The 20,718-nt window shown below is 39.0% G+C and overlaps 3 protein-coding genes across 5 annotated transcripts in view; 2 read left to right on the top strand and 1 right to left on the bottom strand.

Annotated features, from left to right (window-relative positions):
* tmem63ba (transmembrane protein 63Ba) overlaps positions 1 to 8,598 on the top strand; it is a 35,561-nt gene extending 26,963 nt beyond the window's left edge. For 2 of the 3 annotated variants that reach the window (XM_084391175.1, XM_084391173.1), the window contains 10 exons: positions 53 to 206; positions 315 to 421; positions 534 to 620; positions 1,041 to 1,106; positions 1,228 to 1,390; positions 1,570 to 1,675; positions 1,802 to 1,969; positions 4,134 to 4,249; positions 4,346 to 4,408; positions 5,578 to 8,598. In XM_084391175.1, coding sequence (XP_084247301.1) covers positions 53 to 206; positions 315 to 421; positions 534 to 620; positions 1,041 to 1,106; positions 1,228 to 1,390; positions 1,570 to 1,675; positions 1,802 to 1,969; positions 4,134 to 4,249; positions 4,346 to 4,408; positions 5,578 to 5,724 — 1,177 coding nt within the window. In that variant the 3' untranslated portion in view covers positions 5,725 to 8,598. The remainder of the gene's footprint in view (positions 1 to 52; positions 207 to 314; positions 422 to 533; positions 621 to 1,040; positions 1,107 to 1,227; positions 1,391 to 1,569; positions 1,676 to 1,801; positions 1,970 to 4,133; positions 4,250 to 4,345; positions 4,409 to 5,577) is intronic. The other variant, XM_084391174.1, reaches the window with a different exon arrangement.
* A 1,461-nt stretch (positions 8,599 to 10,059) lies between these two features.
* On the top strand, positions 10,060 to 16,574 carry LOC311279980 (zinc transporter ZIP9). The gene is made up of 7 exons (XM_084391840.1): positions 10,060 to 10,383; positions 10,926 to 11,031; positions 11,218 to 11,391; positions 12,257 to 12,325; positions 12,718 to 12,803; positions 13,324 to 13,458; positions 15,808 to 16,574. The coding sequence occupies exons 1-7, from the start codon at positions 10,288 to 10,290 to the stop codon at positions 16,066 to 16,068; spliced, it is 927 nt and encodes a 308-aa protein (XP_084247966.1). The 5' UTR covers positions 10,060 to 10,287; the 3' UTR covers positions 16,069 to 16,574.
* Positions 16,575 to 17,402: 828 nt separating this feature from the next.
* Positions 17,403 to 19,731, bottom strand: LOC311279277 (uncharacterized protein). The gene has a single exon (XM_084390653.1). It carries the CDS (start codon positions 19,548 to 19,550, stop codon positions 17,838 to 17,840), a length of 1,713 nt encoding a protein of 570 aa, XP_084246779.1. The 5' UTR covers positions 19,551 to 19,731; the 3' UTR covers positions 17,403 to 17,837.
* Positions 19,732 to 20,718: the final 987 nt, after the last annotated feature.

Genomic DNA, 20,718 nt, shown 5'->3' with positions numbered 1-20,718 from the left:
ATAGTAGTTGTATAAATTATCTTGTATGTACCTTGTACTTTGTTCTCCACAGGGAGCATTTGTCCACTGGTGGCCTCAACTGGTGGCTCCGCTGCCTTGTCATAAACTGCTTTCTCTTCATCTTGCTCTTCTTCCTCACCACCCCTGCCATCATCATCTCCACCATGGACAAGTTCAACGTCACCAAACCCGTAGAGTACCTAAATGTAAGGAGACTGTTAAACAGCATGCACATCACAATGCAGTGTGACTATGGGGGTCATGACTCTGTCACTCATCACCTCCCTCCTTTCCCTCTGTGTCTGTTCCTCCAGAACCCCATCATCACTCAGTTCTTCCCCACCCTGCTGTTGTGGTGCTTCTCGGCCCTTCTCCCCACCATCGTCTACTACTCTGCCTTCTTTGAGGCCCACTGGACACGGTACAATGCCAAACCCTGTATATCAATGTATTTTTTTAATGCTTTCAACATTTATAGATGCTAAGCTAAATATTGTGGTGGACTCAGAGAGTATGTGACCTTTGCTTCTCAGATCTGGAGAGAACAGAACCACCATGCACAAATGCTACACCTTCCTCATCTTTATGGTTCTGCTGCTGCCATCTCTGGGCCTGAGCAGGTATTTTATCATACCTGGTTTACATTGAAAAGTTAGAACTAGAGATGTTATGATGAGAAAATACAGTAACAATGTTTCATAATAGCTATTGAGACCCAATTTTGGATTTCGCATGCAAACAATTTAATGGTGAATTTATTCTTAAAAGGGGGTTAAAATAGTTTATTAATCAACATTATCCTGAATAAACAACCTTTTGACATTGGTGATGTATGCAAGTTTGCTCATTTTTAATGATGTATATTTTGATTTGAAATTATAGTAATTTGTATATTCTGAAAATTATTTTTCAAATACAAATATTGCCTTTTTGTGTAAAAAAAAAAGAAAATAATCTAAACTGTTTGATCCAGGTAATTTTGGACTGACCTGTTTCTTCATTTGCATTAAACATTTCATATGATCTTTTCCTAAATGCAGTTTGGATGTTTTCTTCCGGTGGCTCTTTGACAAGACATTTCTTGACCAGGCAAAAGTCAGATTCGAGTAAGGGTTTGCAGTTCTAACATCCTGTTTTGATTAAAGGATTTACAAAACATTTGGTTTATGCACGTACATTTTGAGACTGCAGATACAAGTTTTTATGGCTTGATTTCTTTTCCTTTAGGTGTGTCTTCCTTCCAGATAACGGAGCTTTCTTTGTGAACTATGTTATCGCGTCTGCTTTCATCGGTAACGCCATGGACCTGTTACGCATTCCTTATTTTCTCATGTACATGATCCGACTGTGCCTGGCACGTTCAGCTGCCGAGAGGCGCAACGTGAAGAAGGTCTGTGTAGTTTGCAAGTGTAAACGATACTCAGCCTTACTATTATAATCATATAAACATGATGACTCAATATATCTCATCCATTAATGTATTTATTCAATCCTTTGTTTTCTGAATTCCTCTCATTATGCTCAATAACTCGTATGTTGTGATTCACGTGTGGTTGCGTTTTGTTACAGCATCAAGCTTATGAGTTCCAGTTTGGAGCTGCTTATGCTTGGATGATGAACGTCTTCACTGTGGTCATGACCTACAGCATCACCTGTCCAATTATTGTACCATTTGGTGAGTGGCGCATTACTCGCTGAAGAAGAATTCCTGCATTGTGGTGGTGGTTTTTCCACAGGCAAACACCACTCACATCATCTTCAAACAGTGTAAAAACCAGTCTGACTTTAATTTTGTCTGCAGGGCTGATGTATATGCTACTGAAGCACCTGGTGGACAGGTATAACATGTATTATGCCTACCTGCCCTCCAAACTGGATAAGAAAATCCACTCTGGAGCTGTCAACCAAGTGGTGGCAGCACCCATCCTCTGCCTCTTCTGGCTGCTCTTCTTCTCTACTGTCCGTACAAGTAAGACACCGCCAAACAGTGGCTCTGTTCTAAACACTAATGAGCTGCCTTCCTATACAGCCTTTTTAGGTGTCAAAAGTCCTATTCGGACAGTAATTGTTTCTCATGGGGACGTCTGTAAAAATAAATGAGCATGGCACCGCAGTGACAAAACTTGTGCATCCGGATGGTTATTTATTCACGGCGGAGGAACAAGTTCTGTGATTCTACAAACCCGGGAACGCTTGCTGTTGAATAAAACGCTTGCTGTTATTGCTTGGACGATGAATAAAATCATATTTAATAATAGGAAAATAATATCCTTTTTTTTTTTTTTTTTAAATAGCCCATTTAAAAAAATATGTAAAATTGACACGCTATAGTTTCAATTGTTTTCTATCTTGCATTTTATCTCTCAAAACGATGGATGCAGCGCAATATCACACGAGTGATGTTTTTGTCCCGAATAGCATGAGTGCAAATGTGATTTTATACAACCGTTCATTAACTAGGTTAATATTGTGTTATAGTTTAGACACAATATTGTCTGCTTTTGCTCAATTTTGCTTACGAAAATATTACCTATAAAGCCAGAGCAGAACTGTTGTACTTTCTGAATGAATCTGTGTTTTGAGCGAATCAATCGGGTGAACCTATGATTAAATGGCCCATTCATAAAGAAAGCCATTTACTTAATTCCTGAATGAATCAGCCATTTGAATAAATTGAATGACTCAATGGGCCCTATTTTAACGATTTAAGCGCGTGATCTAAAGCGCACGGTGCAAGTGCACTTAGGCCGTGTCCGAATCCACTTTTGCTAGTTTAACGATGGGAAAAATGGTCGGCGCTCCCGGCGCATGGTCTAAAAGGGTTGTTCCTATTCTCTTAATGAGTAGTGTGTTTTGGGCATAACGTGCAATAAACCAATCAGAGTCTCATCTCACATTCCCTTTAAAAGCCAGTTGCACTGGCGCCATGGCGGATTCTCTAATTACATTACAATTACATTACAATTTAATAGTGGAAAGACTGAACGCTTCTCCAGAGAGGAAACGGATCTGCTCGTGCGCGAGGATAAAGCATAAGCAGATAATCTACGGGACAAGCCGGATTCCACCATATCTTTATGTACACTATAATAATCTTTTACATTGTAGGCTAATCCTTTTATTTGTAATATTTGGCTAGTCTGTGTGCTGCTGCTGCGCGTCCCTGTGTGCATAATAAGCAGAGTGTACTGCGTTGTGAACCCGCCTATAGGCGCACATTACTAAAGCGCTCTTTAAATAACAAAAAAAATAGTTCGCCATTGACTTTAGACCAGGTTTCAGTTCGTCAATGGCGCAGTCTATTTCTGTTGCCTCAAAATAGCAACGTGCCAACAATGCGCCTGAACACACCTCGTTCTCAGACCAGCACGCCCATGGGCGAACAGATGGGCGCAAATGCATTTGCCATTTAAACAATGTGACGCAGGACATGAAAATGATAACTGCGTCGGGCTGAAACTAGCAAAAAAACACTTGCTTCACACCTGGCGCTGCATTGCACCGGTGTATGATAGGGCCCAATGACTTACTCATTTAGACATTTACCGCCACCTACTGGCAGTTTAGGTTCTTATTTAGAGTATCATTTCATAAAAATAAAAAAAATCCATAATATTAATAAAATCCCATTAAAGGTATAGTTCACCCAAAACTGAAAATTCTGTCATTTACTCACCCTCATGGCCGTTGATGCATAAAAGGTTATGTGTAATAAATGTTGAATCAAATAAAAAATTTGTACACAATAATGGCTTTAAATGATCTTTGGGGGTAATTTCTCAGTCAAATTTGTCTAATTAATTAGATAAAAAAAAGCCCTCATTTATCTATATAATTAATTTAATGTATATAATATATATACTAACAGTATTGGAGTGGTGAATGTAATATTATTCTTGTAAACAGTTTCCAGCATTTCAGTAATATAAGTGTCCATATTTAAAATGTGCGCACATTACCACAAAGTGCAACAGTTACCAAATGGTGCATTTCAGTGGTCAAAAAGATGAGGATTACTGTTGAAATAAGGCTTTAGAAACTATACTCCAGATTAACTGCACAAAGATTATTGTCATGTCTCTAACATGTTTTTCTCCCCTGCTTTCTTCTCTCTTGCTTTTTAAATTGTAAAGGCTTTAGCGCTCCAACATCAATGTTTACTTTTGTGGTTCTGATCATCACCATCATCATTTGCCTCTGCCATGTCGTCTTCGGTCATTTCAAATACCTCAGTGCGCATAATTATAAGGTCAGAAACCACGTTATGTAATTTTTCAGTTTTCATACACAGTCTAGCCTAGAACTTTCTCTAATCAGCAAAGTGATCTTCCTGTATTCACAACAGGTTGACATGGACGGTGTGGACAATGGACGACCACCAGGTTCATCCCCACCTGTCAAGTCTGTGGTAAGTTTTCATAATCATGACAGCTGTGTCTGTGTCACATCATATTGAGCAAGAAAGAATTTTTGCATCCCTAGATTTTAGCAGGGCTGGGTTAAAAAAATGATTGATTTTAATCGATTCTCATTTTGATGAACCGATGATATCGATTCTTAAAATTCCAAGAATCAATTATTTTAGTCTATGCCGTTTTCAGTGGATGAATGAACAAAACTTTGTAGCACCTCCCATCCAATAAATCACAAAAAGCTTTGTGCTTTGTTAGTTTTGATGTAAAAGAAAGTCTCAGCTTTCAAAATTTTTTTTTTTTTTTTTTTTTTTTTTACAAAATTCAAACAATAAATATTGCTTTGGCACACTTTAATGTGGTGTGACAAAATACTGTAGACGCCTCACTTCAAGCGGCACTTGAACTGATCATCTCTTCTGCTTTACTACTAGTTAAAGCTCAAAATAAGCATGAATGAACATCTGAAGGTATGTTGAAAGATACAGTAAAACGTATCATGTCTCATGTAATCGCTCAATGAGTGTTCAACCGCGGAAACACTTCAATAAAACAGCTTGTAAACAATGTCACGTGATGTTATATTTACCTCAGAAAAGCCATTCAGGGACCATAAACTCTTTAGTCAGCTGGAACAGTTTGCTTTAGAGAGGTGTATTTTGTTAATATATGCACTATATTACATATTTTTACTTAACATGTTTTTCAATATTTAATGTATGTTTGAATAAATTCGTCATGAAACAAGTTTAAGTTTATAAAATGTTATATTTAAAAAAAACGAATTAGAGTAGAAACAACGTAATCATGTCATTAAAAAGTTATTATAAATGTATTATTATGAAAACGTCTTTGCGTAATTTTAATGTTTGTATACAAATCAATTACATTTAACCTTAATGTTATAAATGTACAAATTGACAGGGTTCCGTTTGGTTTACAGCATTAGTTGAGAATTCAGAATTGATCAGATCATCAGAATTGAATCGAAAGCTTGTGAATCGAAATCGAATCAAATCGTGAACTTAGTGTCAATACCCAGCCCTAGTTTTTAGTGTCAAACAGTAGTTATGTAGTAGTTGCTCATATGGCATTGATGTATTGCTATATTGTCAGCTCTGATTATTTTCTCAGCTTTACATCTTCACGTTCTTTCTATTATCAGCAGACGTACGTCGCTCAAGTCTTACAGGACGAGAAGACCACTGGCGAGGACGAGGGCCAGGCGTCCTCACAGGATGAGGAAGTGGTGACCGAGGGGGATTTCCAGTCCGGAGAGGACAGCCTTATTGAGAACGAGGTGCATCAGTGACCCATGCCAGGGCCACACCATGTACTGAACTTAAGAGAAACTAGCAGGAGATCCACTACACCTCACTACACTACACTTGTGTGTGTGAGCGTGTGAGCGTGTGTGTGTGTGTGTGTGTGAATCCATCACAGCTGACAGCTAAAACACTCCTTTATTATTAAGGCTTGGAGACAGGATGGCCAATTGTCAAGAATCTGAAGTGGCTTGTGATTGTACTCCACCTATAAGAAACTGGCTCATCATAGTTTCATAATTCGTCTTTGCATCGTTTGCCCTGTTCGTACAGCATTTGGTCAGTACCAAATTTCTTGCCCTTGCAAGCGCATGTCTAGTAAATAATACCAAAAATTGTAATGATCACTAATTTGCCATTTCAATTTTTAATTCACCTATGTTATGATGAATTGAAATCGCTATAGTGCTATCTCAGGTGGGCAGTAAAATTGTATATAGGGGCGGATTTCACAAAGACGCTTACAGGTCAAATTTTACCCCCAAATCTGGATATTTCTTCATTGGTTGCATAGGATAATGGTCAATTAATACAGTTTGGCAACTGTTAAGAACAAAAAAAAGATGTATATGGCAACAGATAACAGACAGTGCTCTACAATAACAATTTCTCCATGTTTGCCATCTGAGGCCCAAAACATTTCAGTGATGGTGGATTTGATCATTTATCAAATATTGCGTGAAATCACATATCTTCGAAAAGCTTGTTGAATAAACATCAATCAGAATGACAGACTGCTGAGTTGAAGTTTTGAGTTTGGCAAGAGAATCAAATATTATTTTCTTGGCCCTGCTGAAATGGCACTATAGCACAATATATTTAAGACATGTCTTAATTCACGCAACTTTCCATTCGTCTCTACCAAAGTGAATGTATTTAACACAAAGGCCATTAGTAGTGGGAAAACTCACACCAGCCTGCTGAATTAACGGATTGTGAGGAAATCAGCCACCGAACACTAATTGTCTCGACTGGAAAAGCCACTTTCAGACTTGCAGACTCAAAGGCAATTCGCTATCCCTGTAACCATTCAAGGTCCATCCAATGATTCAAAAGAGTTTAAATGTAAACCTTTGCATTACTAATACATACTTGCGCTATGCGTGATATGACACTACTTTCTGAATCAGGCATCAAATGGACCAACTTTGTGTTGCTCTACTGTGGAATGTTCCGTCAATAAACTGATACTGTAACAAATTGAACTTAAACGCACAGCAGATTCCCTATGTGGACCTTAAGGTGGAATTTTTTTTTTTTTTATGCATGGGTATGAAATGATGGTTTCATCAGATTTTTATTTTTATTTTTTATTGGCGCTAACAAATGATGATGTAGACGTTAACCATTAAACATATTTTACTACTTATAAATTACTGTAAAAAAAAGAACGAAAGAAAAAAAGTGCATTGAAACATGCCCAGAATCCCTGAACACCATAAAAATTGGGTAATGATGATAGCTAAATCTCATTGGGTCATATAAACATATGCCTCTTTCATATGGCCTACTTTGTTGCTATTGTGGTGTGTTCCTTTGCAATTTTTACAAGAGAACTGGAAATAACAGAATCCATGCTATGGTTCTTCTTACCTGTGTGCATTTACAAGCTGTTCACTGACACTTGCAGTTCTGAGATCATTTGACTGGGTTTATGCATCATTTAGTGGTTGAAGTCTGAAAAAAAGAATACAAAAACTAGTACAATGACCACTATTTATTGACCACTATTAAAACGTTTAGTTTTTTTTGACAACTACACTCTTTATATCTAGTCGTCGCCATAATATTCAGACATTTTTGCTACTTTGTCCATTATATACATATCGCATTTTTGCTCTCTGTGCATTGTTGAAATGCAAGTCAGAACTGGAAACGAAACATTTTTTAAGAAAGTTATTGGAGCAGACAAAGGCTGTGCCCGAGTACTTGCTTTAACATCATTTTATTCTCTCTGTCCAGCCCTTAATTTGTTAATCTTTCCTGCTAGTGGACCTAAATAGTTCTCATTGTGTCATTTGTTTACACGAATAGCAATGCAGTGTTTAAACTGTCATTTTCTGCAACAAATGTTGACTTGAAACAGTCGTCGGGTGTACAGTATGTAAGCTTGTGAATTAGAACATTAGGAAGCTAATCAGTGAGGTTTTTAGTTAATTTATGTATATCACACTAATCTATCGATCACTGAGGAGCTTTGTAACTTTTAAATGCAAATAACACTGTAGGCTATGCACTTCGTGTGAAATATGTAACATTATCATGGTGTATGTAACAATTTCAAGCCATTTTTATTTTATTTTTTTATTGATCTTGTTTGGACAACGAGTAACTGCGGTGCTTTGTACGTCTGACGCTCTTGCTGCTTAGATACTGTAGGTGATGTCCGTATGACTGCATCCTGGATCTGTTTAAGGAAAAACACTGTTTTGAAGCATGATGCAGTGGCAATAATTTATTTATGCATCTTTATGACTTTTCCTGTTTGTTACAGATGTTGTCCACAGTATTTATTTCATTTGTCTATTATTTTTCCATCTTATGAATTAACTGGCTGTTGAACTGGAATGAAGAGGTTAAATCGGTGTAATATTTTTGTAAATAGAAGCATTGCGCTGCTCTTGGAAAACTAAACTGTATTTACATTTGTACAGCTTAGACAGCAAAACCATGTACAGTCGACCATGAATTGTTTGCTTTTTGTCCATTCAGATTTCCCTTAAGATCATACTATGCTTGCGATTGCTGTTTTTAATAGTTTTGTATCTCAACCTCCCCTCAAATGATCTTTTGTACAGTGTCATCTTCAATCTCTTACATGTCTTTGAACAATAAAATAGACATTTACTGACAAAACCATATCAAGTGTGAAGAAATTATTACTTTGTGGACCCATGTCATTTATAAATATTATACAAAGAAATGTACTAATTGTTTCACTTTACTGACTCTTTCTACTTATTTAAAACATAGTTTAGTTTAAGCAAGCAGCGTAGTTTAGATTACAGTGAACAGTATGATTATTTATATTGATATATCAGAATTGAGTTAGTATTTTGTGCTTATACAGAAATTAAAAGGTATGATGTTAAAGCAATATTCCATTTTCTTTCTGACCAAATGTTTAATTACTGACTCTTTGTGTTGTTGATGAACACTAATGACTTTAACTATTGAGTGAATTAACTTAAAACAAACAAGTGTACACCCTTTACAAGAAAAAAAATCTGTTTAAAGTTTAAATAATGTGGTTTTAAAGTGCTCTTTACCTCCTATGAGGAGTCATGATATCGTTTTATGGCAGCTTACTTTCCTCTGCCACGAAACAGTGAGTACAATCTTTGACCTCTCATGGTCTTATGGTGGAGTCTTGTGATGTGTCTCCAGACCAGGAAAAACCGGAACATAGAGTCATAAGCTTTCACGCTGTCTCTGATGTTTGATTCACTAACGAATCTTTCATCTGAATCGATTCTTTTCAATGGTAAAGTCGAATCATTCGACGGCATTTGGCGTCGGCAAAATATATTAAAGTGTTTACCTACAGTAATATTGAAGGGACAAAGAGATAGAGGTCAAGTATATTAGACTCCATTGTTATATTTCTATATTTATATAGCTATAGTAATGAACTCGCCGTTCTGAATTCAAATTGTCGGCATGAAGCTGATATGATAACCATTTTAACAGCGCTCTAGTCGTGTTATTTTAAAATTCGTATTACCTATATAACCTGAATCTTCTTATGACAATACTCTCATAGAATATTTTCATGTATTTTAAAAGTTATTTAAGTAATTCGTCGTGAGGGAAAGCCTCTTACCTCAGATGCTCTCATAGGCAGTGGTCCGCGCGCGCTCTCCAATTAGTTCAACGGCTTTTGCGCGTGCCCATGTCTAATGTTCAATGTACAATGTACAAAATTTTAGTATGAATATTCACAGTATACTTAAGTGACTTGCTTGGCTGTTGAAAATAAGTCTGTTTGCCAACTGTGCTTGTTTTTCCCCCTAACGTAAGCAAATAATGTTCCACAAACGTTGTGTTGTGGTTATATTATATACACAAAATGTACTCGATCAAAAGATATTTTAAATGTTTTGAGGTAATTTAGACGTGTATCTTCATAACCTAATAGTGATAACATACCAATAAACAGCAATTTTACTACAGAAATAAAACGTAATGAAAAATGAACCGACTGAGGGTTTTTCTGAGGACACTTCTGGGTGATAACGAATCAGTTCACCGAAAAGAATCGATTCTCTTAAATGAATCGAACTCTCTTCTGAGCCTTTTTACAGTCTATGTACAGTCTAAGCATTAGTTTCATGTAATTCAGTTTCTCAAACTCTAGGGGTGTTGTTTAGGGTTGTGGAAGGTTATGGAGGGTGTTGAGACGAGGAGAACTCTCCACTATGCCTTTCACTGAGTGTTCAAAGAAGATATTGGGTCATCCTTTTGTATTTTAGGGTGTTTAAGTTACACGTGATGCAGCTTGAATGTGCGTTAAGAGGTTTAATCGGAAGGGCTGAATAACAGAAGCAAGCATGGACGGAGCTTGGGGTGTTATTCTCATTTCTCTGGCAATGTTCGTGGGATGTTTCGTGCTCGGGACAATTCCACTATTGATCAATTTATCAGAGGTAAGATGATTCACAACACTCAACAAGTGTTTATGCATAACGGGATACATAACGTTACAGACGATAAAGCAATATCAAATGCAGATACAAACGTTTTAGATACACTATATGTACATTGTTGCATGCATTATAAATGAAGTTAAGCTGCATCATTAAGGTTTTTACTATACCTTGTACTTTAACCTGTGGATTTGCGTTTAGTCACGTAACGCGTTAGCTGTTTTTTTTCTGCACTTGATATTTGGATCTAAAAATCTCTCTGTGCTGTGGCTAACAGAGCTCAACTTTATATATATTGAGTTGAATGTCATAGTACAAAAAAAACGTAACGTTACTGTGGCATATTTGGAAAGATTACCACGTTCGTGTGGTATTTCAAATATTACCGTGGTGCATGTCTAAAAAACATTGCAATACTCTGATACTTTTTGTCAGTGTCATACTATAAACCATGTAAGTCCATGGCTAATGCAGTAACTGTCTATTTTGACATTAAAATACAAGTTTAAAGTTATTTTAAGACATTTTCTCCACCCTTACAGCACAAGCTGCAGTTGATTACTGTGTTGGGGGCGGGGCTTCTATGTGGCACTGCCCTGTCAATCATCATCCCTGAGGGGGTGGAGTTAGTGCAGGAGTCATGGAAAGGTAAGACTGGCCATCTTCCTCTGTTATATTCATTCACTTCTCTATCAGGGAATGGATATGTAGAGTCATGCACACATTTTGTCTTTGTTTACTTTTATGTAAAGTCATTTAAATGGTAACCCCATACTCAGCAGGCCATGATCAATTATGTTTGAGAATACATGTTTTCTCCTTCTCCACTTATAGACTGGTATTGCTCCACAATGGAATGGAATCAAAATATATCTGGATCAAATTCAACGCTTCATCTAGTCGAAAAAAAAGGTCTGCGTCCTCATTTCTTCATAGGAGTCTCTCTCGTCTTGGGCTTTACGCTCATGTTTGTGGCGGATCAGATTGCCAACTACTGCTCCGTGAACGGTACCTCAATCATAAACTTATCATCATAAACACAGTTCTATGATTATGCACTCACTTCTTCCAAACACAGGCTGTGTTCGGAATAGAAATTTATAGTGTAGGTTCCCTTATGTTGTTTTTAATCATTTACAACAAAAGATTTCATGATGTATTGTTTAATTCAGTGAGTTATCATGTCAGATATAAAACATTATTTAGCATTTTTAATCCAACTTCTCTGTAAAAAAAAAAAAAAACTACCTTTTGGAGTGACTCTTGAAAAAATTTCTCCTCAAAATCAAACCAGAATTATAAGAAATTGCTCTTTGCTTAAAGATTAGGCCTATTTTTTAGAGCTGATTAAAGGGTTAGTCCCCCCCCCATGTCGTTCATCTTTGGAGCTCAAATTAAGTTCTTTTTGATGAAATCTGAGAGATTTCTGCCCCTCCATTGACAGCTACGCAACTACCACTTTGACGCTTCAAAGAGATCGTACAAATAATATAAAGCTCTCAGATATCATCAAGAAGATCTTCATTTGTGTTCTGAAGATTAAAAAAATTACTTGCTTGGAACGACATGAGGGTAATTAATTACAGAATTAAAAGGTTTGGGTGAATTATCCCTTTAAGATCTTTTGCATGTGCATCAAGCACAATTACTGTATTCACACAAGTCCTCAATTCTCAGTAGTTCATTGTAATGTGTCAAATTGAATTCTTAGTGTATTATTGAAAATATAAAGCACAACTGCAAGCATGCATCATGAACGTAATGTATTCCACTTGGCCGCACACAGACACAATGAAGTCTGCGGAAAGACAACCCGGTGTGAAATGCTGTCGAATGCTCTCTTGAGAACATGTCTGTTTGTCTTGTTTCCCAGAACCCCGAGTGCGCATGCACAGTGGCAACAGTGTCACTGCCACCCTGGGTCTGCTTATTCACGCCGCAGGTAACAAGGGCCTCAATGCCACTATTGTGTTTCCCACATTGCCCAGATAAAACAGATTATATTGCAGTGAATCATGCCAGTAGTGCTTGTCCTGAGGATGATTATTCAAGTCAGTGAACAATGGGTTTCTAAATAATCTTCCGTTGTGTGTTTATCACAGCATCTCTCCTATAATTACCAAAAAAGGGACACAATCTAGGGACTAAAAACAGACTGAACTCATTGTCGGGTAATGCAACAATTCATGGCTAGTGTTGCATTTCTGTTTTCACACAAAGTGAATAATGATGCCTCAGATCGTTTGGTTGCAGTGTTTTGTCCGGTGTGAAGAGATGCCCACAGCTTGTGAGGAACTTATTTGCATGACATTCACATTGTTTCTCTCTCTTCAGTTGATGGTGTCGCTCTGGGTGCAGCTGCCGCCTCATCGCAGGTGTCCGTGCAGGTTGTCGTGTTTTTTGCTGTCATTTTGCACAAGGTGAGACTTCACTGGTATCGGTCATTCTGTAATTACACTGCTGAGTCAAATGACCCTAGTAACACCAAGATCATGGGTTTGATTCCCAGCATGAACTGATTAAATCTATTCCTTGAAGCGTAACTCTTGCCAAAATGCAACCTAGGGTCTTTTGTCAATCTACCCGAGTCAAACTTTCGTTTAAAAGCATAATTAGAATGGAAACGCCACTTTTAAGTTTTACCATATTTTCGTTTTCGGTCAAATTGCCTTTTGAATGGCAGAGCTTGAGATACTACTATAATAGCATCAAAACTCGCTATTTTTAAAACACTAAGAAGGCTCGACACAACATGACACTTTGCTCGAAGTATCACTCGAAGGCTCTACACATGAACTCCAGCATTGAGAACAATGTTTGTGTACACAGCGTTTACTAAAAAGAAAGATTTTGAACATCTCTCTCTCTCTCTCTCTCTCTCTCTCTCTCTCTCTCTCTCTCTCTCTCTCTCTCTCTCTCTCTCTCTCTCTCTATATCTAGGCTCCAGCCGCGTTTGGTCTTGTGTCTTTCCTCATGCACGCAGGTCTGGAGAGGAAGACTATTCAGACGCATTTACTGGCGTTTTCTGCTGCTGCGCCACTGATGGCCATCAGCACTTACTTCATCCTTAGTGCGGTGAGAGACCCTGTTCTCTTTATTCATTCTTTGAAACTTAGGCCCTGTTTTCACCTGGTATTAAGATGCGTTTTGGTCGATCGGATCACAAGTAGACAGGGGAGACACATTCCCGTTTACTCCTGGTGTGTCTCTTTTGTCCACTTTAACCACTTCTGTCCTGATTTCTTCGAGGGGAGGGTCTATGGGTGGATAAATGTGTGCTAATGGACAAAATAACCTCACGAAATTTACATATGAACGCGACCAGAGACGACAGAAAAACACACGGAGAGCATCAGCTTTAGTTTCTGCTCTTACAGCCACAAGACCAGCCGAACGCTGCGAGTGTGTGTTAGAGAAAACATTGTGTTTGGTACGTTTTTCGTCTTCAAACCAAACTTGGGTCTCCGGCCGACAGTTTAAACCCTCTGGCTAGAGCGCTTCCCATAATGTTTACTCATTAGGTCAGTTGGCGGAGAGTAGACGTCTTTTGTGGCTGTTCTAACACATTCGACCGGATTGCTTTCATAGTGTAAATGCACATGCGGTCGAACAGAAGAGTTGTGCTACCTCTGACTACCTCTGGAAGCGGTCGAAAATGGACAAACTCAAAACGTTTTAGACCCTGTTTATGAAGCTGAATTTTTGAAGCTGTTATGGTTGTTTCTAATAAGTAACTAGATAAGAATGTTTGGGGTGTGAGTGTGTCATGGAGAGAGAATGTATGTTCTGAACATTACAGTAGTGCAACTAATGTTACATATTTTCTGTTTAATTCTTCTGTTGTTATTTATTTTGGACTGATCTAAAATAAAGCAATAAGCCCCGTGAAGTCGTGATTTACAGTGAATTTAGAACAGCTAAGGGGCGTTACGCGGGCACAACGCGGAGCGGATGTTCTAAATCCACTGTAAAACACGGCTTCAAGGGGCTTACTGCTTTTATAAAACGGTTACTCCATAAAAGTGTTCTTTTTCATATTTATTTTTATTCATAAAATAAACACCAACAACAAAAAATATAAAATTGTATTACATGGCTTGGTTGAATTCTAATGTAGAATGCAGTCTGTTATTTCTTGACACACCGTTGCCATGGAAAACAGAGCGTTGCTATGGACGCAGGATTCTAACCGTAGAGACAGAACGGACTATTTTCTTTAGCGGAAGCAATACAATTGTTTTTAAATCAATAAACTCCTTTTTAAATCCATATTTTGTGTCAAATCATTGATTTATTTGGTAGGTAGCCATGTAATAAGCGGGATAATGTATAGCGAGGCGGTTGTTATAGCGAATACTAGGGCTGTAATCTCCAAGTCGATTGGTCGATTATTTGGTCGATACGTTCTGACTCGACCAAAATTCAGATTGGTCGATTTTTTTGCCGCGTTCATTTCATCAGTTTTGCCGCGTTCATTTCATCAGGTGGAAAGCACTAATTGCTAATGGGGGTGTTTTCAGAGCACCCCTGTTTCACAGGTAACAGCCTGTCTTCAGAACACCCCCCTTGTTTTTACTTCTTTTGGATTAGCCCAACCCACTGGAGAAGAGCGACAGATTGAAGAAAGTAGGCTACTAGAAGGTTTGCTGAATATTATTTATTTAATTGTGAGAGTGTTTAATTCATAGTCATAGTCAGTCAGCTGAGCTCCACAGAGCAGCTGCACAGAGCGGCTGAAATGATAGTGTCTGTCAGTTATTATAATACATATGACAAAAACAGTTGTCTAAATTATGTTGCATATTGCGCAGGTGCACATGATGCAACGCTGTCAGAGCCGACAGACTTGTGTGTCAGACTCATTTCAGTGCAAAATAACAAGGTCAAAAACGATTTAATATACTGCAAATAGCCTATTAGTTTTTTATGTTTATTTATAATTCATTTAGGCGGACAACAAGGCTTACCAAGTACCGCGCACAGTGCGCAGCTAATTAATTTAACGTTTTTTTTCCTAACGTAATTTTTAGTCGAAAATTTCAGGACTTCAGTCGACCAAGATTTTCTTTGGTTGATTACAGCCCTAGCGAATACAACCCCTTCAGGCTGATTCAAGACCTGAATGAAGTCCTGATCAGCCTGTTGGGGTTGTATTCGCTATAACAACTGCCTCGCTCTACATTATCCCTTACATAACACGTTTAATCCTCCGCCAAGCAATGTGGTTCCAAAGAGGTTGCCAAGCAACACATGCAGCAACAAGGCATCACAAACGGCAGTTGCGCAGTATGTAATGCGGTCACAGGTGTGTGTTTGTTGAGTAATTTACAACGGCTTTGAACGCGGATCAACCAATCAGAATCAAGGACCGGAACTATCCGTTTTATAATAAGTAATCAATACTTTTTTTTTTATCTTTTGCAGTCTAACGGTTCGTCCCAGAGCCGTCTGAGCGCTACAGGCATTGGCATGCTGTTCTCAGCTGGGACTTTCTTGTATGTGGCCACAGTTCATGTTCTGCCTGAAATCAACAGCAGAGGACAGCAGAGCTCCACTCACCTCTACCATCATGCAGGATCTGGATCCTACCAGCAGCAGGGCGGTCTGAGCATCACAGAGAGCCTCACTTTCATCCTGGGCATGGGACTTCCCGTGCTGTTGGCGCTCGGACTGCCAGATGATTAATCTGTAAAAACAATCCAACAGCCAGATATGTGACGTGTAATGATTCATTTTGAAATGTGTATATTTTTATAAATATGCTCTTTTGAGTTTTGTCTGGTTTGTTTTTTGCCGAGAAACAAAACACAAGCCTGTGGCATGCTGGTGTTTATGTGCAGTTAGGGTCCGACTCTGGGTCATTTGTCGCCTCCACACTGTCATATTGAATCAAAGAGAAAAAGACTGATATTTACGTTCTTATACCTAGAATCAAATTTGATTGTGTCTTACAGCTGAAGTAATTTTTTCTCTCTGCCATAAAGTTACAATAATTTTGTGCAATACAGTGCTCTTTTTCCAAAGAGTTTAAAAATATTGTTGCTTATTTTTTGAAGTTTTTTATTAAACCCAGAATGCCTTATATTAGTATAGACCAATATTTATATTTAGAATTACAATCCAGTGCAATCTTGAGATGGCATGACAATCTCTCTGGTACGTGACAATCTATTAAAAGCCATTTAAAGCCACTGTTTGTGTGCATTTTTTGTGTTTTGCAAATCATTTGTGTGGATCAACATTCCTGTCCAAAAACAGTCCCTGTCCCTAACCCTAACCTTAACCCTACCCGTGTCTTACCCTAACCTAACCCTGGGTGTAAGCCTAAACTTGACAAAAACTGTAAAGTTTTCCCTCAAATCTGATTGGTTGATTGGAATGCTGTTCCAGGATCAACAAAGATGAACTTGTTTAAAAGGTCTGTTGCTGATAGATAGCTATTGAGACACCAATACATGTGCAACAGACTATATTTATCTTAAACCTGCAATTTTATTGGTAATCTTTTTAGTAACTTGACACAAGAATGCCCTGACTGAATTTGCAATTAACAATAGTACTGGCCAAGCACATTGTGAAGATTTCTAACTAGTGCTGTCAAATCGATTTATCGCATCTAACATAGAAGTCTGTTTATATCTATAAATATATATATATATATATATATATATATATATATGTGTGTGTGTGTGTGTGTCTGTGAGGATATATATGAAGAGTTCAGATGCAAAAGCCTCTAAGTGCCATCTGAAATTTTCTTCCAAAATTATCATTTTTATCAAGCTTGTATATTTAAGTTCAGTAATTTCACTTAAATAACAATTAATAGGTAATTTCATTCCCATTTAAGTGAAATGACTGAACTTAAATATACAAGCTTTATAAAAATGATAATTTTAGAAGAAAATGTCAGATGGCACTTAGAGGCTTTTGCATCTGAACTCTTCATATATACTGTATATATATATATATATACACACACACACATATAAACAAACTTTTACGTTAGATGCGATTAATTGATTTGACAGCACTATTTCTAACCAAGTTGGTCTCAAATTTGCAACACAAGTCCATATAAAAAATAAAAAAAAATTGAGAAATATTGTGAAATATTCCAAAACTTTATTGGTTAATAAAGCATTCAGAAATCACATTATTTGTTCAAATAAAAGTCAATAAATAAATAATTTCTCTATATAATAAATACATGGCCGGTCTTTGGTGAAGTCTAAAAGCGTATTAATCGTCTTTTGACTTGATAAATACATTTATCAGCACTGTAAACACATCATTTGTATGAAAAAACATCCATAAAACTAATCTAATACTTCAGCTGGACGCTGGATTTACATTGCAAATGTGCCTATGAACTTGATTTGTGTCTATTGTTTGGCTGCATTAATACTATTGTAATTTGATTTGAATCAGTAGGACTATTTTATCAGCACTCTTCATGGTTTCAGGCGACCCATGTGAGCGTTCAGCTCGGCTTCTCGAGCCATCTGGTCAAAGGTGCGCCGGGACGTCTGCTCCCTCACCCTGTCCCGCATGTAGCAGGAGGCGTGAGCCACTTTCCGGCTCCTCTCCGTGACCTCGGCTCTCTCTTTCTGCAGCTTCTCCCTGCGCTCGTCCTTTTGCGCCACGGCCTCGTATCTTTGCTCCCACTGTGCTTTCTCCTCCTCCACGACTCGGTCTTGTAGTCTGCGATGATTCGTTTCCTTTTCCTGGTTTTCTCGTCGGACACGTTGAGCTCTGCGACTCCGCTGCTCCTGCGCCTGACGCACGGCGTTCTCCATCCTCACCTGGCACCGCTTCACCAGCGTTTGCTTCTGCTCCAGCCAATCCCGGTTCTCCCTCTCCACCCGCTCCTGCGCCATCCGCATCTGCTCCTCCTCCTTCATCGCGCGCAGTCGCATCTCCTGCACGCGCGCTTCCACAAGCACTTCACGGTTCTCCCAGGAGCGTTGCAGCTTCCGCTCTAGTCCGTTTCTCTTCATCTCCTTCTCCACGTGCTCCTGCTCCTCGGCCTCCTTTTTTAGGAGGAGGTGCTTGAGAAGCTCCCTCTCGTTCTCCTGCTTGATTCTCCTCAGTTCTCTCTTTTCCTGCGTTCGCTTGCTCCTCATCGCATGCAGCTCTTTATCACGCGCCGCCTGCAACTCCTTCTCTCGCTGCGCCTCCTCATTGCGCTCCTTCTCCTGCAGGAGCCTCTCCTGGTAGCGCTTGCGTTCTTTCGCTTCCCTGTGTGCCGCGTTATGCTTGAACCTGCGTTGAGTTTGTTGCTCCTCGGCGAGTCTCCTCCAGCGCTCCTCCTGTTGAAGCATCTCTCGTTTGCGTTGCTCCGTAAGAACGGCCTCCTCTTCCTCTCGATACCTCCTTCGCTCCTCCAAGTCCTCCTGCCAGCGACGGATATGTCGTAGAAGCTCTTTTCGCTTCTTTAGCTCCAAGCGAGCTCTCCGCGCCTCCTCACGCCTCTTCTCCTCCTCACGATTTTGCTCCTCAAAAGTGCTCTGCCGTAAACGAAACTGCTCCTCTTCATGCTTGGCCAGCATCAATGCGGCAATCTTATGATCTTTTTCCGGGATCGTGATGCATAGTTTGCGACTGATCTCCTGCGAGAGGCTTTTTAGTCGGCGCTCCGTCGCAGGAGAACGTCTGAGGTCGGCCAGACTGAAACTGTAGGGGAACTTCTGAGCGCACGTGGTCGTAAACCTGTCTGAGATGGCGATCGCAGACTTTGAATGAACACGGTCATCTGTGAACCGTGGATCACTGGGACTTTTGGCTTTGGAGTCAGTGCTTTGACTCTCAGCTTTTTGTTCTAGGACCGTTTCCAGGGCTGTGAAGGGTTTTACAGATGACTTTCTATTCCAGCCCTCTTGTATGATCCGCTCTCTCTCCTCTCGACACAAGCGCAGTCGTTCTCTTCGTCCTCTCTCGTACTCCTCATATAATACAGTCACTTCCTCCAAAGAGGACTCCAGGTTGTCATCAATAACATCTGTGAGGGATCTGAACAGCAGATCAACAGGTTTCACTCCCAGTCTTGCACAGGATTCAAGTGAGCGTGGACTTGTCAGAACATATCTGCTGTCTTTAGCTTCGGGAGAGTTACAATTATTCAAATCCAAATGCAGGATCGGTGAAATTGATCTAATATGCTCCATTAACACCCGTGTTTAATATAATGAGTGCATTTGATCGAGAATACAGCTGGTTTACTAATCCCCCGGTTGAGAGACAAAAATAAAACCGTGTTTTAATACATTTTTAGTCTACGTTTTTGATTTTTATAATACTTATTGGCGCCTGAAACTGCTCTTCAAAACCACGGACGCTTCTCGGATCACCATAGCAGCGCAGTAACGTCACAGGAACAGGCAGTGTGTTCAAGCCTATGGGGAATTCAAAACAGCGCCATCTAGCGGCCAGGCGTTTATATTGCCACGACATTCAGCAGCAGAACCGAGTAGGGGGAGGCTGCAGACCTGGAGCCGGTAGATCCCTGCTGTTCCAGATGCGTCCAGTAGGGGGAGACTGTACAGCGACACGACTTGAGGTATATTAAATAATCTAAGTTATTGTTGTTTAGCAATGATGCAACATTTATTATTTATAAACGATTAGCTTGATAGAGCAAAAAGTTCTGGACGGTCAGGTTGATGTTCTGTCTGGCTTAAACTTAGCTAAGCACGTGTAAGTTTAGCTGCCCTAGTCTTCTCTTTTTTTTTTTTTTTTTTTTCTTTTGTTGCCTGTCTTTATCTTGCGTGAGATGGCCTCTTCTGGTAAGACTATGTTTACTCCTTTCTGGTTTGAGTTGTTTCTTATAAATGAGATGATCTAACTGTCTAATTTATATCTAAATATACATTTTTCTTAAAATAGCTTACTGAACTGGACTAAAATGTAGGCTGTGTGCACTTAATGTGGGATTTATCATACTCTGTCTTTACCAAATTCTCTTTAACTTGCATCCCATAAAGGTGTGTGTTTGCTTTAGCTACTTAAGGAAATGAAAATCTCTCTCTCTCTCTCTCTCTCTCTCTCTCTCTCTCTCTCTCTCTCTCTCTCTCTCTCTCTCTCGCTAAACTTGTATAAACTATAATAAACACCCATCTCTTTTTTTAACTGCATTCCAAACCAATAGCTTCTCTAGTAAATAAATGACTTACAGAGACATACATGGACATGTTTTTAATGTCATTTTCAATTTTCTCTGCACAGTTAATCATCAGTGGCCAAAAGAAATCAAAGTGTCTTGACACTTTTTCCAAAAGTGTTCCACCAACAAGTGCCTGTGCCATTGTACTTTGAAAATCAGGAGCAAATTGATGC

The sequence above is a fragment of the Rutilus rutilus genome, assembly GCF_951802725.1.
Source record: "Rutilus rutilus genome assembly, chromosome: 20".
Lineage (NCBI taxonomy): Eukaryota > Metazoa > Chordata > Actinopteri > Cypriniformes > Leuciscidae > Rutilus > Rutilus rutilus.
This window is presented reverse-complemented; position numbering and strand designations above follow the sequence as displayed.

Bases quoted from the DNA above. Each gene is read 5' to 3' on its own strand.
- LOC311279980 (XM_084391840.1), top strand. From the start codon at position 10,288: ATGGACGGAGCTTGGGGTGTTATTCTCATTTCTCTGGCAATGTTCGTG. The intron at 10,384-10,925 runs GTAAGATGATTC...CCACCCTTACAG, and splicing joins TATTGATCAATTTATCAGAG to CACAAGCTGCAGTTGATTAC. The intron at 11,032-11,217 runs GTAAGACTGGCC...CTCCACTTATAG, and splicing joins AGTGCAGGAGTCATGGAAAG to ACTGGTATTGCTCCACAATG.
- LOC311279277 (XM_084390653.1), bottom strand. From the start codon at position 19,550: ATGGAGCATATTAGATCAATTTCACCGATCCTGCATTTGGATTTGAAT.